Source organism: Perognathus longimembris, chromosome 8 (assembly GCF_023159225.1).
Source record: "Perognathus longimembris pacificus isolate PPM17 chromosome 8, ASM2315922v1, whole genome shotgun sequence".
NCBI classification, from domain to species: domain Eukaryota; kingdom Metazoa; phylum Chordata; class Mammalia; order Rodentia; family Heteromyidae; genus Perognathus; species Perognathus longimembris.
The window spans coordinates 11,635,585-11,650,417 of NC_063168.1; the positions used below are offsets into that span (position 1 = coordinate 11,635,585).

General features: G+C 40.2%; 1 gene segment (V, D, J or C); it reads left to right on the top strand.

Moving 5' to 3' along the window:
• Window positions 1–2,127: 2,127 nt before the first annotated feature.
• Window positions 2,128–2,645, top strand: LOC125356183. The segment is given in 2 exon segments: window positions 2,128–2,216; window positions 2,329–2,645. Coding segments are annotated over 2 exon segments (372 nt in total).
• The last annotated feature ends 12,188 nt before the right edge of the window (window positions 2,646–14,833 follow it).

The window sequence follows — 14,833 nt, forward strand, 5'->3', positions numbered from 1 at the left end:
TCACTGTGAACCCAAGGATTTACAATTTATTTAATGGAGTATATTAGTATTTATTTGTTATTCAAATTGCCTCAAAATTGTCCAGTGGGAATCCCTTGCTAGCTTATTTCTCCCCACTCTTTATTTTACCTCACCACCAGGAATTCTTAGGTTATGGAACAAAATGATCCAAACTCATCTTGCTCTTTTCTTATTTTTGGTACAGGATCAATTATTTTGGGGATATTCACTGGTTTCCTTTATGAGAAAATAGCCTGGAAGTTTATTAGTGATTGTGCTATCAGTTATTGGAGCTAGACCACCATTACTTAAAGGCTAGGGAAAATTATCCATCCATGTAGACATTCAACTATTCATGTATGTGTATATGTACATTTATTTATGTACATTCATATATACAGACATACACATACATATATACATACATACATATGTGAATTTATGGTGATTTATCCACTTGGATGCACAGCAATATGTTATTCTTAAATAAAACATTAGATAAGTTTTTTCTCTTTTCCCACAAAATATCCAGTTTAATATCCAGAAAATGTGTTACTGAGGTTAGACAAACTTTTCATGTACTTAGATTGCATTTCTTTTCCCAAGAGCAGAAATATTGGATCAAATTATTCCTCATACATTTAGCCACATTATCCACAGCTTTTCAGGATGGTATGAATCTCCCGGTGCCACTGCCACTTATACAGTCATATTAAACATCCCCTCTCCCAATTTGTTCATGCACTCCGCAGGCTCTGATAATCCTGGAAAAGCGAGCCAACTTTGCGTCCCATACAGTAGCGACATCCTGGACCCTGAGAACTGCACAGGCGAATCCCACACATACGGATGTCCTCCGGTGTCACTCCATCTCGGAACCTACAACGCTATTTCTCCCTGGCATAGACCATCAGCTCTCCTCACTCTTGCTTCTAAGCAGCACATACCCTCCTCCCAATATGGATGACATGTCCATGTGCTGTTGGTTACAAATATCTGTTCATGGATTCCAACATGATGCTCCATTTTTAGAGTTCTACTTACTCTTCTTGGGCCCAATACCTTTAAGAAAGTGTGGAGCCCGGTGTCCTGTTAGTAACTGGAAGATACCCCCAAGTGGAGGAGACAAGTGAAGGTTTAGTCAACATGGTAGGTCCCAGAATAACCTGATTTTATCCTCTTTTTCAGGAGAGTTCTTCCTTCTGAATATAGTAGCTGGGGTGAAGATTTTTAAAACCCAGGAGGAATAATATGAGTACTTCAAACATCAACATTTGAAATTATACACAAGGCTAGGTTAGTAAAAAAATGTTCAGGCATGAAAGGAGAAAAATCACTGAAAGAGTTTGCTTTTATGGATCATCTAAACATTCAGAGATGGAGGAAAACTGAGGCTGACCAGCACATCATACATAATTCTAGGAGTTTTTCTTTTAATCAATGCAACAGCTCCACTTTCTTATTTCACCTCCATGGATTTCATTACAGGACAGCAGTGCTGATAAGTTGCCACATAAAGATTATCAGTGAATCAGAGCAATTCCAAGACTTTGTGTTCTGTATAATAAAGACACGTGCCAAATTTGTGTTCCCCAAAAGTCTGTAAATTTCTGGAACTAACATTCCAGTGGACAGGTTTTGCCTCAGAGATAAGGAAATAAAAGGGAAGAAGCTTTTTTTTTTTTGCCAGTCCTGGGCCTTGGACTCAGGGCCTGAGCACTGTCCCTGGCTTCTTCCCGCTCAAGGCTAGCACTCTGCCACTTGAGCCACAGCGCCACTTCTCGCCGTTTTCTGTATATGTGGTGCTGGGGAATCGAACCTAGGGCCTCGTGTATCCGAGGCAGGCACTCTTGCCACTAGGCTATATCCCCAGCCCCAAAAGGGAAGAAGCTTTGATCCTCAAATGGACCACTGGCATGACCAACCAACAGGAAGGCAATTTGGTGATTCTCTTCTGTGGCTACAACCTATTCTGTTGATGACCTAGGCCCCCTGAGACTCAGAATGTGCAGTTGCTGAGATGAGGCAGCTGAATAGCTGTGCTTAACCCTGCCCAGATGCTGCTGATTTGCATGTGCCAACAGCACAGCCCATGCCCCTCAGGACTTCTTCATAGGCTGCTCACACCCTGTGCAGCCTTCAGTCCCAGTCAGCACCCAGCATGGACATGAGGACCCCTGCTCAGCTTCTGGGGCTCCTGCTTCTCTGGCTCCCAGGTAAGGAAGGAAAATGCTGGTTATTAACACAGGTCTGTGTGATCCATGATGCTTCACTCTTCAGCGAAGACTTCTTATAACTTGATTAGTCATGTTTCATGTTTCCACACAGGAGCCAGGTGTGACGTCCAGATGACCCAGTCTCCATCCTCACTGTCTGTGTCTGTAGGAGACACAGCCACCATCACTTGCAGGGCCAGTGAGAGCATTGGTTACAGATTAGCCTGGTACCAGCAGCAACAAGAGAAAGCCCCTAAACTCCTGATCTATGCTGCAGATGTATTGGAATCTGGGGTCCCATCGAGGTTCAGTGGGAGTCAATCTGGAACAGAGTTCACTCTCACCATCAGCAGCCTGCAGCCTGAAGATGCTGCCACTTATTACTGCCAACAAGCTTATAGTGTTCCTCCCACAGTGATACATACATAACAAAAACCTCAGAGGGCATCAGAAGTGAGAGGCTGGGCTGCCCAGTTGCTCCTGCTTCTGCCTCCACCTGTTCAGGAGGTTCTCAGACACCACCAGTACATAGTTGAAGAGTCTTCATTGTGGAAGCAGTTGATATTCATGCAACAATAAAACAAATACCTCAGTATATTAAGCAGGAATTGTCTTTAATAAAAAGAATTGATTCATTGCTTCAGATTTTATTCATTTATTTTCCAATAACCTATTTTTATTAACATATGTACTGTACTTATTAATGGGTTTCTGGGATTTTCCATATGAATCGATTATGTACAATGATCATTTCCTTCCACTTTTCTTCTGTGTTCAACTTCCTGCTCTCTGACCCTGTGCTCTTTTCAGCCCCATGGAAACATTATTCTATTTTATTTTTAAAAATTTTCTTGAGTGCGAAGCAGTATACACAATGATCTTTGTTTTGATTATTTTGTTTAATAAGCTGTGCTCCAGTTTTATCCATTTTGCTGCAAAATAGGATTTTCTGATTCTTTATGCATGATATATATGTATATTATATATATATATATATGGATCACTTTTCTCTATTCTATTATCTTTGTAGGACACTTCACTGAATAAAAATTTTCACTAGTGTAAACAATGTCACAATAAATATAGACATGTAGAAATGCCTTTATAAATGTCACTTTGTATGTTGGTTTCTTTTCCTTTCCCATATACACCCAGGAGTGAGATAGTCAAATCATCTGATAAGTCTATTTTTACATTTTGTAGAAACAACCTACTGTCATCCCTACTAGATATGCTAACTTGTATTCCTACCAACTGAGGTAGCCTATTGTCAAAAGTTTATTTTAAAGGAGATGAAAATGATGTCTATTCTCCCAGTCCTCTTAGTCTAATCTGTGGGATCATATTATTTTGCATTTACTTGGATTCTGTAAATATTTGTTAAGAAATGAGCATGGGTCAGGTGTACTAACTCATGCCTTTAATCCCAACCACATAGTAAAGTAATTGGGAGGATGGAGTTGGAAGGAGTACAGTACAGGTCCTCTCAGTGTACAGATAGCCAATGTCTGATGCTACCTCTCCTTGAGGATGGTGATAGGAAAGCACCTTCAGAAACAGAAGCCAGCCTGGATAAGAGAGAGTAAGGCCCATCTAAACATAAAATCCAGGATGGTGGCATATCCCTGCAATCCTAGCTATGAAAAATGGTATAGGTGAAAGAATAGTCGTCTCCGTTCTGGCCCAGACAAAAAGTGGGACAATGCTGGAAAATAACCTAAAGTACATGGTTCAATTGGTAGTATACCCCCTTTATTACCCACCATAAGAGCTGGCGTTCAAGTTTCAGTGAGTCTTTATGCTTTTCCCCACCTGAGGCCACTGGGACTGATTATCTTGTTTCTTGAATATTAGAGTGATTGATTGATTCCCAGCATCATATCCACCCTTCTTCCTGCAACTTACAGCCATTCCTCCAACTGTTCCCTTAAACCCACATCTGAGGAACCATAGTCAGGAGACCTTGTCTGCCCCAGGAGTGCGTGTTCACCACAAGCCAGGCCCAGTTTCAAAGCCCTACTCACTATGCGGAGGGAGGGGCAGGAAAACATGAACTTGTTTTATAGTGGTCTTCTTTGGCTCCAGTAGAGTGGGAAATGGTGAAGTGCTGATTAACAGGGTCAGTACGGAGGCGGTCATTTAGGCCCAAAGTCAGAAGGAATCTCACTTTGGCAATGACCTGTCTATGAGCTACTGGCCTGTGGGAAGCAGTGCTATGTTTGTGCACCTGCAGCAACCACTCGAACTCACAATAAGATGGGTGGTTCATTGTCAGGCAAATGTCCTGCCAGTGGTTCCCCACTTGTGACATCCAGGCACGAGGGTGCACAGGGTCCCCACATGCTGGACTCCATGTGGGAGCCTTCCTCACTGTGCTCTGGATTCATCATCTGTAGCGTTTGTTCCTTGTCCTCTCCAAGCTGTGCAGCTCCAGTGTTCTGCTTCACCCTTCACTGTGCTACATGTCATAGTTCTGGAGCATGTTTGTGTCACCAATTCTAAATCCAGTCATAAAAACTTCTTTATTTAAGAACTCCAGGAAATGGGTGCAGCACGAATTAGTGGTTTTCAGAAGCAGAGTAAACTGCAGTTGATTTCAGCCTTGGTTTAGTGGACAGCTCGGCTTCTGAGAGGGAACATGGGATTAAGAAGAATGAGTCATGAATCCCATGGAGACTTTAGAAGCCTTCTAGCTCAGAAACGTACAATGATCACAAAGCTCTGCATGTAGCCAGGTCCTTTCAGTGTACAGAGAACCAATGTCTGATGTTAAGTCTCCTAGATAATGATGTTAGAAAAGTGCATTCAGAAACAAAGCACAGCCAGGCACCAGGACTCACAGTCGTAATCCTAGCTACTCAGGAGCCTGAGATTTGAGGATAATGGTTCGAAGCCAGCCTGGGTAGAAAAGCCCATAAGACCCTTATCTCCAATAAACAATTCAGAAAAAGCCAGAAGTGGCTTTGAGCCACTGTGTTTGTAGTGGTAGAGAGCTAGCCTTGAGCATAAAGGAGGTCAGGGACAGTGCTCAGGTCCGGAGTTCAAGACCTAGGAATGGCAAAAAAATAGGAAGAAAGAAGGAAAGGATCGAATGGAGGAAAAGAGGGAGGGAGGGACAGATGGAGTTAGAGAGAGAGAGAGAGAGAAGAGAGAGAGAGAAGATAGTACAATCTGGAGTTGATAGCAAATACCCAAGTGGCTAGTCTGTACATTGTATACCATAACACAATATTGAACATACTTTATTTTCATATTTTCTTTGTATTTCATTTAATTGTTATCGATATCTATCTACCATAGATTTAACTATCCATCTGTCTGTCTGCTACCTACCTATCATCAGTCTCTGGGTAATTGTGTTCATGAATAACAATCAAAAGGGTTCAAGGAAGCTAAAGGCTTAGGAAATCTCATCTATATAATTAATTCTACTCTTTGGAACTGTCTTTGCTTAAAAGAATGACAGATGAAATGTCATCATGAAAAGCATGTGAGGATCACTGTGTAAAACAAAATTCACTCTATTTACAGGACAAGAGAGTCCCATATTACTGACCCATATTACATCAGTATTTGTCAGAGTAATTAGAATAGGCTCTTCCATGTATCATATGGTGCACAGAGTCATCAATTCACATTTAATCATGTCAAATGTATTTTTATAAAAAGAAATGTGAATGTAAGAAAAGGGATGGAAAGAGAGAGATGGGGTGAAAAATAAAAGGAATGACAGAGATGAAGATGCATTGTCTGCATAAATGGGCATGTTTAATGGTAGCTCTTTTGTAAAACTACTAATATATAATAAAATACAATGAAAAACAAGAAATGCATGTGAAATTCTCACTTGTCCCCACTCTCATCTTTGTCCACATGTTTCTTTGCCGGCTGTGAATGGAAAGGATTGAGTCACTTAAGGCTTTGAAGCTCCTATAATAATAAGAATAATAGAATCATAGAATAATAATAATAATAATAATAGAATAAGCACAGGGAAGCAGAGAAGGGAGTGAGTACTGGAAAACACCCTTCCTGAAGAGACATGAGAGGAGCTCACAGCTGATGACGCAGTGAGGTCCTGGCCCAAGGCTCAGAATATATCCAGGAAGGCACTGCCCAGCATCATGTTCACACGTGCCTCTTCCTATCAGCAACCTGTAACCATAGCAAGGGCCGAAGTGAATCTCAGTCCATGGAAAATGAGGTATTTGCATGAAATATGTAAGTGATGCTTCTAAACCAAAATTACTTTATCCTACAGAGGAAGCAAACACAATTAAACATGGATGCAATATTATTTTCTTTCCAAATTCAAATCCAAATTCCAAAATCTTTCCAGATTTTGTCCAGAATTCAGAATCATCACCAGCATCACTGAGAACATATTACAATTACAATATTACAAAACTACCTCAGTGTTAGTTTTTTTTTTTTAAGTAGATAGCAGATAGAGGAGAATGCCATGCAGGAGAGAAAGGCAGGCAGGAGAGAAAGTTTATTATGGAACTGCTGGCCTGTGGCCAAGATGATACATGGCCAGAGGGAAAGGCCGGTCCCTGCTCCTGGGCTGCCTTATCTAGGGCAGGAGCTGGAGAGTGTGGCCAGGTGGATTAGGATGAGACCTCAGGGAAGGGGGAGGTAACTGCCTCCAGGTCTGCTGGTTACCCAGGTAACTGGGTGGAGACTTAACCAGGTGGGAGCATCTGCATGGAGCCCTTCAGGGTGGAACTTACACTCTGATCTACTGAATGTGAGCCTGCACTTCAGCAAGTTAACAAGTGATCCCTGTAAGGCTCAGGAAGCTGTGTTCAGAAGATGAGTACCATAGGAAGAGAGATGCTTCCTACTCTTCAATTAGCCAATTTAAAAGCATTTCTATATAAGCCCCATCACAAGAACAGGCAAACCCCTGTGTCAGTGCTTTTCTATAACAAAAGAACTGGGCCAAGTGCTGAATAAAGAAGAGTTTTGTTCAATCCACACCTTTAGATACAGAAAGTCCTAGATGCAGTATCTGCATCTGTCTGTGCTCAGGTGAGGGTTGGACTGTAGGTATGGTATCATGGTGTGCTAACAGAGAACCAGATGCAAGTTGAGGAGGCCAAGTATATGGATGTCTTCACTTTATAACAAGTGACTATTGTGAGAACTGACTCACTCCATGAGAGCAGCTTTAATCCTCAAGAGGGCAAAGCCTCCAGTGACCTAAGAAGACTTCCCACAAGGCACCTCTGCGCATGGCCAAGAGGGGTCCATTGTGACATCAGCACAAGCCTCCTTCTGCATGTGCTCTTGCTACCAGGTGATGTTCTGCCTCACAACAGACCCAGCATCTTCAGAGACAAGAAGTAGAGACTGACATCTATGCGCCAAATAAACAGAGACTTATTAAATTATATTGGGATGTGAAATATCTAAGGATTTTGTTAATCATGTTAATTACACCATGGGGTTCAACTCAGCATGTCAGTATATGAGTGCAATGCATCTTGATTAATTTCACCCTTCCTGGACTAGTTTATTGTACAAATACAGTATAGAAGAATGACAGGATAGTATTGCATTTGAAATTGTTACATTGAATTTATAGTTACACTTTTAAGTATAAATATTTTTATCATTTTCCTTTATACTTATATATTAGGTCACTACTTGGAAGAGATAGTTCTATTCTTCCTATCAATTCTTTACCTTAAATCTTAGTAGGAAGTTCCTACGGAAACAGAGATGGTAACATTTGTAGCTAACATCCCTGCACAGATAACTTGATAACTATGGGCTTCAAATGCCTCTTCATCTAGCTCAACTCTGTACTCTTATTGATCAACTCCCTTGAGTATCAATGCTGCTGATGGTGGACTCTGTGACTTCCTCTAGATTAGCTGAGGAAGGTTATTATCCAGACACAACTGTCCAATCCTTTCCCAGTGACTGTCTTTGAAATACACCTGCATATCTCTGGGTTTCTGATGTTATTTTTGGGTGGCAGGGTCAAGTACACCTTATCTTCCCCTTGGATCGAGACTTTCACAGTGAGGTTCTTCTTCCCAGTGCTGCTGGCATCATAGAATTTGTTGGTTATCACTAAACACAGAGCATAGCTGATGTCGCTTCTCTCAGAAGAGCAGGCCTTGCCCTCCCCTTGGCTCTTCTCACACTGTTGCCCCCACCTGGCTATTTGCATATTGCTCCCTAAGGAGGACCTTCTTTTCTAAGCCTGAGATAAAGGCTCAGCACTGAACCTGCCTTGATCTGACAAGACTCCTCATTTCACTCCCAGAAATGAAGTCCTACTCTCAGCTCCTGTGCCTGTTAATGCTCTGGATCCCTGGTAAGGGCATAGGGAGATAAGGAATGAAAGTGGGGCAGATAGGTAAGCTCTCAGGGCCCATTTGTGCCCTATTCATGCATTAGATGTGCAGATCTTGTTATCTATGATTGGGCAAGTGAAGTTTGGGTCTGAGAGAATGAGGCACTTTCCAAAAAGAGCTAGAACACCCTTTCTTTGGCTGAAGAGTCTGCTAGGTGAGAATATCATCAGTGATCCTAGAGACAACTTTATGCTTTAAAAATGTCTTTTTTAAATAGTATTTTAGATTCTGGTTCAAACCTATTTCATGAATAAAAGGCAATATGTATCAAAATATGCACTAAATCTATGCCTCTATGCTTGTACATAACCTCGCACTTCTGTGTTTTTATAATTTCAGGATCCAGTGGTGATGTTGTGCTGACCCAGTCTCCATTCTCCTTGCCTGTCACCCTGGGAGAGCCGGCCTCCATCTCCTGCAGGTCTAGTCAGAGCCTCCTGCATAGCAATTGGGATACCTTTCTGGCATGGTACCTGCAGAAGCCAGGACAATCTCCACAACCCCTGATCTATGAGGTTTCCAACCGAGTACCTGGGGTGCCAGACAGGTTCCGTGGCAGTGGGTCAGGCACGGATTTCACACTGACCATCAGCAGGGTGGAGGCTGAGGATGTTGGGGTTTATTACTGTTATCAAGCTACACATGATCCTCCCACAGTGATACAGCCCCAAACAAAAACCTCCCTTCTGGCTGGTTGAACAGCCCTCAGGGGTTGCTGATCTAAGGAAGCAGCTGAACAGATTATCTGAGTCTGCCTAGAAGAATAAGACAATGTTCAGTGTGAGAATGACTGTGGGTATAGAAGATTATGTGACAACACACAGTCTACAAAAACCAAGAGAATAATCATGGAAGAACAAAGTCCAGGAGACTCAAGATAAACCATGAGATATTTATTGAAAATATTCTTTGTGTCTTAAGTAAAAATGTGACCAACTAGTAATTATGAATCAAGTGTCTGCTGTGATTTTATTCCCTTTGTAATGAAAATTGTAATATCTCCATCAAGTACATGGGCTTGGCCCATACCTATAGCATATGGTATGCTTTCTGTTGAGAAGCTAGAATCGGAGTTGTGCATTTTCTAGCTTCTGTTCTATATTTTCCCCAAATCCTGCCTGACCATCAAGCCATTAGCAGAATTTGATAACTGTCCCCTGGCTAGATCAACCTGCAGCAGATATTGTACTGGACTCTGCACCATGGTCTCTAGCCATCTGTGTCCTGGGCCTCTGGAACTACTCAACACAGAACAGTCTGGTGAAACCCTTTAATGATGTTCATAGGTCTCCAAGGTCTGAGGTTGTACCCCTGCTCAATAGGCACAGCATTCATAGCCCTACACGGTCAATTTCTGTGACTTTATTTGAAAAATCATGGCATGAGGGCATCATTAATACATTAGCATGTCTTTTCTCTACTTCTATCACACGAAGCACTTGTTATTTCCATGTAATGAGCCTTTCAGAGGCCAGGACTACAGGAGGCTGTGGCATCTACCAGTGTGCAGTGTGCATCTGCCTCCAAAGCTGTAAGCTGCTTCACCATGGTGCTCTCAAATCCGTCTCTGAAACTAAAAGATGAAGTTGGAGACACTATGAAGTTGCTGAGATAACATTCAGAGGAGAAATGCAATCTGGGATGTATGTAAACAAATGGAATACCTTTATGTAACTTATGGAAGTGTCTAAAAAATTTTATTCACAATCATAGCATCCTGTAGAAGACTAGTAAGAGCCAGCATGGAGGCGATTCCCAGTTCTCACTGCTGTCCAGGCATCTTACCAGGGTACAGAGAGGAGTGCTTGTGATTTATAATTCTGACTGAGGCTCCTCATTGTGCAAGTCCATGTAGTTCACCAGAAAAGAAAAAGTAAATGATCATAGTGTCTCCAGTGTGCTACTGATGTTGGGTAGAAGAATGATGGGGGAGGGACTAGAAGGCAGGCATGAATGCATTGTGTATACACAACATTGAGGAAAAATAAGGGAAGGAGTGGGTTGAAGGGGAGTGAAGACGTTGAAGGGATGACAGAGATCAAGATGCATTGTAAACATAAATTGCTTTGTTATTATTTCTGTCAGCTTGATGATACTTACCTTACACAAGAATGCACTGTGCTGCAAAAATCTATCCACTGCTCTCAGTGAGACTGCCTCAGCTGTTCCTGAAGATGTTCAATAGGGAAACTAGGCCTGCCCTGGTGATTCACTTGATAACTGTCCCCTGGCTAGATCAACCTACAGCAGATATTGTACTGTAAATTCACTTCTTTCCTGTTCTGTCATTTCTACTGCCCACCTCCTCCCATGCTGTTCTTGGCAAATTTGATGTGGCAGAGACTAAAGCAGCTTTTCCCACATTCTCTGACTGAGTCAATGATCACTCTCCAAAGCAGAGCTCAGTTCATGCAGCAATGTCCCTTGTACTTCACATGTGAATTCCACCTCCAAGAAGAAAATTAAAGACCAACATGGATCTAGTTAATATTCTAAATCATATTAATAAAGACAATTCTTGATCCTGCTCCAATCTTCCATACACTTACCATAGTCTGATACCATGGTCAAAACAAATGATAGGACCTGATTTCATTCCCAAAATTTGTATTTTATGGATTTCTTCTTGTTTTTTTTCCAATATGATTATAATAACCAATAACAAATAAAATCTTTCAAGCTCTCTCTCCTCTCTTTCTCTCTCTCTCTGTCTCTCTGTCTCTCTCTGTCTCCCCTCTCTCTCTCTCTCTCTCTCAGTCCCATAGGTGAAGGGTTCCTCTTCTAATGTGGCATACACTATTATTGATGTCTTCCTCATTTAACCTCCTTAAACTACTGATTAAATTTCATGTGAATTCCCAGGTATTTGTTCAAAGCACCAAGGTCTATGTCACATAAGAAATATTGAGTTAACTTCTGAAAACAACATTAGTTCACACTATCTGTGCATCCACTGCTCTCACACTCAGTTAGTGTTACTTAATTAACTCTTTGTCATTTAAATGCAGTGTGATTGATTTGGTGGGACAAGAAGAACCCCATAACAGTTGCTGTGTCTGCCCTCCTCAGCTCTGAGGCTGCAGCTTCAGGCCGTGCTCCCCCAGCCTCTGCCTCCACAAGGTCCAGGTGTGATGGTCACGCCCCTGCCACCTCCTGGTTCGCATATGATGGCTATGAGGATCCCAGCTGTTAAGGACTTCATTTGAAATACCTTTCATAATATTTTCTGGATCTGTTGCAATAGTTTAATATTTAATATTTATACATATTTATCAGATAAATAATTCTTACCTGCTACCTCCTAGTCAGTGGCTTGTCTTTTTATTTTCTTCTCATCATCTTCGAAGTACAAAGGTTTGAAATTTTATAAATTCCATTATGTCCTTGCTTCCTATACTCACTGATCTTATAATGCATCCACAGTCTTTCTTGAGCTTACAGACAGAAAAGTTCTCTCTTTGACTTTTTCTTTTGAAATTGTTATTGCTTTTATAAAGGTGATGTACAGAGAGGTTACTGTGTCATAAAACATTTCTTTTTTGGACAATGTTGTCTCTTCCCTTATTCTCTTCCATTTTTTCCCTCCTGCCTCCACCCAAAGGATTCATAGTTCATTTTCAACATGATTTCTCAACATGAGTACCACTGCTGCTTTTGCTCACCTTATGTCCCTCCATTCTTTGTGCCTCTTCTTAGCAATAGTGATACTCACAAAACAATATGTTGGAAATGAACTTTACAACTTGGGGGTGGGAGGAGGGAAAGGAGGAGAAAATGAGGGAAGGAGTAACAATGTTCGACAAAAAATGTACTGATTACCTTAGGTATGTAACTGTAACCCCTATGTACATCACCTGGACAATACAATTTTTTAAAAGAAAAACAAAAGATTTCCAGATTATATATTTGCTATTCATAGTAAAAATAATCATTATAAAAATTCAAAAAAACATTATGTTTTTCAACAAATAAGAAGCCTATATAGATTCTACGCAATTAAGAAGAGTATGAGAAGGGTTGGATAGAGAAGGGATGGATGAGAATTCTCAAAGGAGTGAGATTGATCAATAGGCATTCCATTCATAAACTGTTTTCTGAACCGGCAACTGCTTGAAGATAATTAAAATATTTTAAAAGGAGTTAAAAAGTTAAAAAGATTGTGTTACTGTGCATTTCAGTAAATAATATCACCATTCTGTAAGCTACAAAACATGGAATGCTTTGCTGATCTCTTCAGTTTTGTCATTTTAAGCATATATGGAGTCACAATAGTATCACACTTTCGGCTGGAAAAATGTTATCCTTTACATCTATGAAAAAGGATTCTTTTATTAATTTGTCCACGTCTATGTCTTTAAAGTCTAGATTATACTCATGAAAACAAACACCGTGTTTGAACTTTGAGTTCGCTTTCTTCCATTTCTTTCTTAATGTTTCATAGATTTCATTGGAGAGGTTTTTTACATCTTAATTAAGTTTATGTCTAGGCACTTTTGGCTGTTTTTTAATGCAAATGTCTTCCTGATTTTTCTCAGATTATTCAAAAATTTATTGTTGGTATTTGGAAAAACATTACTGATTTTTGAATGTTGATTTTTATATCATCCTATTTGACAAAACTGTTCCTCAAATGAAGGCAGTTCTGATGCAATCTTCAGGATCATTTTATCTGCTGATAGGGAGAATTTTACTTCTTCCTCCCTTTCCGTTCCCTCTCTTTACTTCCTTCCTTCTTCCTTCTTTCCTTCTTCCTTGCCTTTCTTGGTTTAGTATAACACAAGTAAAAAGGAGAGAACTATAGCGAAACTATTCCTGTATTCTAAGGAAGAAATGGTAGAGTGGAGAGAATGAACAATGTGACCTTTTAATGTCATAGTGAATTTGATTTGCAAACATTTTATTGAGAATTTTTGTGTCTATTTTTTATCAACTAGATTGTTCTATAATTCTCTTTTTGGCTGGGTTTCTGTGAAATCTGGGAATGAGTGTAATACTTCCTAAAATGTGTTCACTTCCCATTGTATTTGTTTTTTTAGTGTAATTTTATTGTCAAGGTAATGGACAGAGGAATTATAATTACATATGTAAGGTAATGAGTACATATCTTGTCAAACATTGTTATTCCCTCACTCATTTTCTCACGCTTTCCCTCCCTCTGATTCCCTTCTCCCCAAGTTGTAAAGTTCAATACCAACATAGTGTCTAGTGAATACGACTGTTGCATTCTCTCACCCTTTTGCCACTGTTTCTGTGATTCCCCTTCCTTTCGCCAAATCAAATAAACAAATAGAAGATGTGGGGCACTGAAATTGCAAACCGTGACCATAGGGAATAAATCAGAGGAGAAAAAAAATGAGTGATAAAAGAACTAACTGCAAACAGTATGTTATAAAAAAGAGAAATAAAACAATAACAATTCTTGCTTCCAAATCATGGAAGATCCTTTCAATTAGCATCATTGTACATATTTTGGGCTATTATGAACTTCTGCTAGAACTATGAGGGGTATAGGTGTTAATTCAAACACACCTACAAATGTATCCATCTCTTCTGGATTTTCCTATTTACTTGAAAAGTTAGAGTACTGCCATCTTATTATGTGTTGTATTTTCACATTTCCTTCTTTTTATTTTTAGCATGTATATATATATATATATATTATATGTGTGTGTTGTGTGTATATATACATATATATATATATATATATATTTGTTGTTGTTGTTGTGTCAGTCCTGGGACTTGAACTCAGGACCTGAGCACTGTCGCTGGCTACTTTTTGCTCAAGGCTAGCACTCTGCCACTTGAGCCACAGCGCCACTTCTGGCTTTTTCTATATATGTGGTGCTGAGGAATCATGTATACGCGGCAGCACACTACCACTACGCCATATCCCCATCCACAAGTGTATATATTTCTGTATATTTATTTGCATGATGGTGTGGTGACAGACTACACAATTATCCCTCATGCCTCACTTGGTCATATAGCATCCCTATGTGTGCATATTGGCATGTATGTCTTTATCTGTCTCTTTACAACAAATTCTATCAGTGGATGCGAATAATGATGATATACCACATAAAGGATTTTATGGAGTCAGATAAAAGGAGAAATCTGTTTGCCTTCAATATTATCCACATGTAGCAAGTGTCAGTAGCTGCTTAATTCCTTGTGGTTTCTAAACATGTGACTCTGCAATAGATTATCTTAGATTAAAAACTTTGAAAGAAAAGAATTTCCTGACAC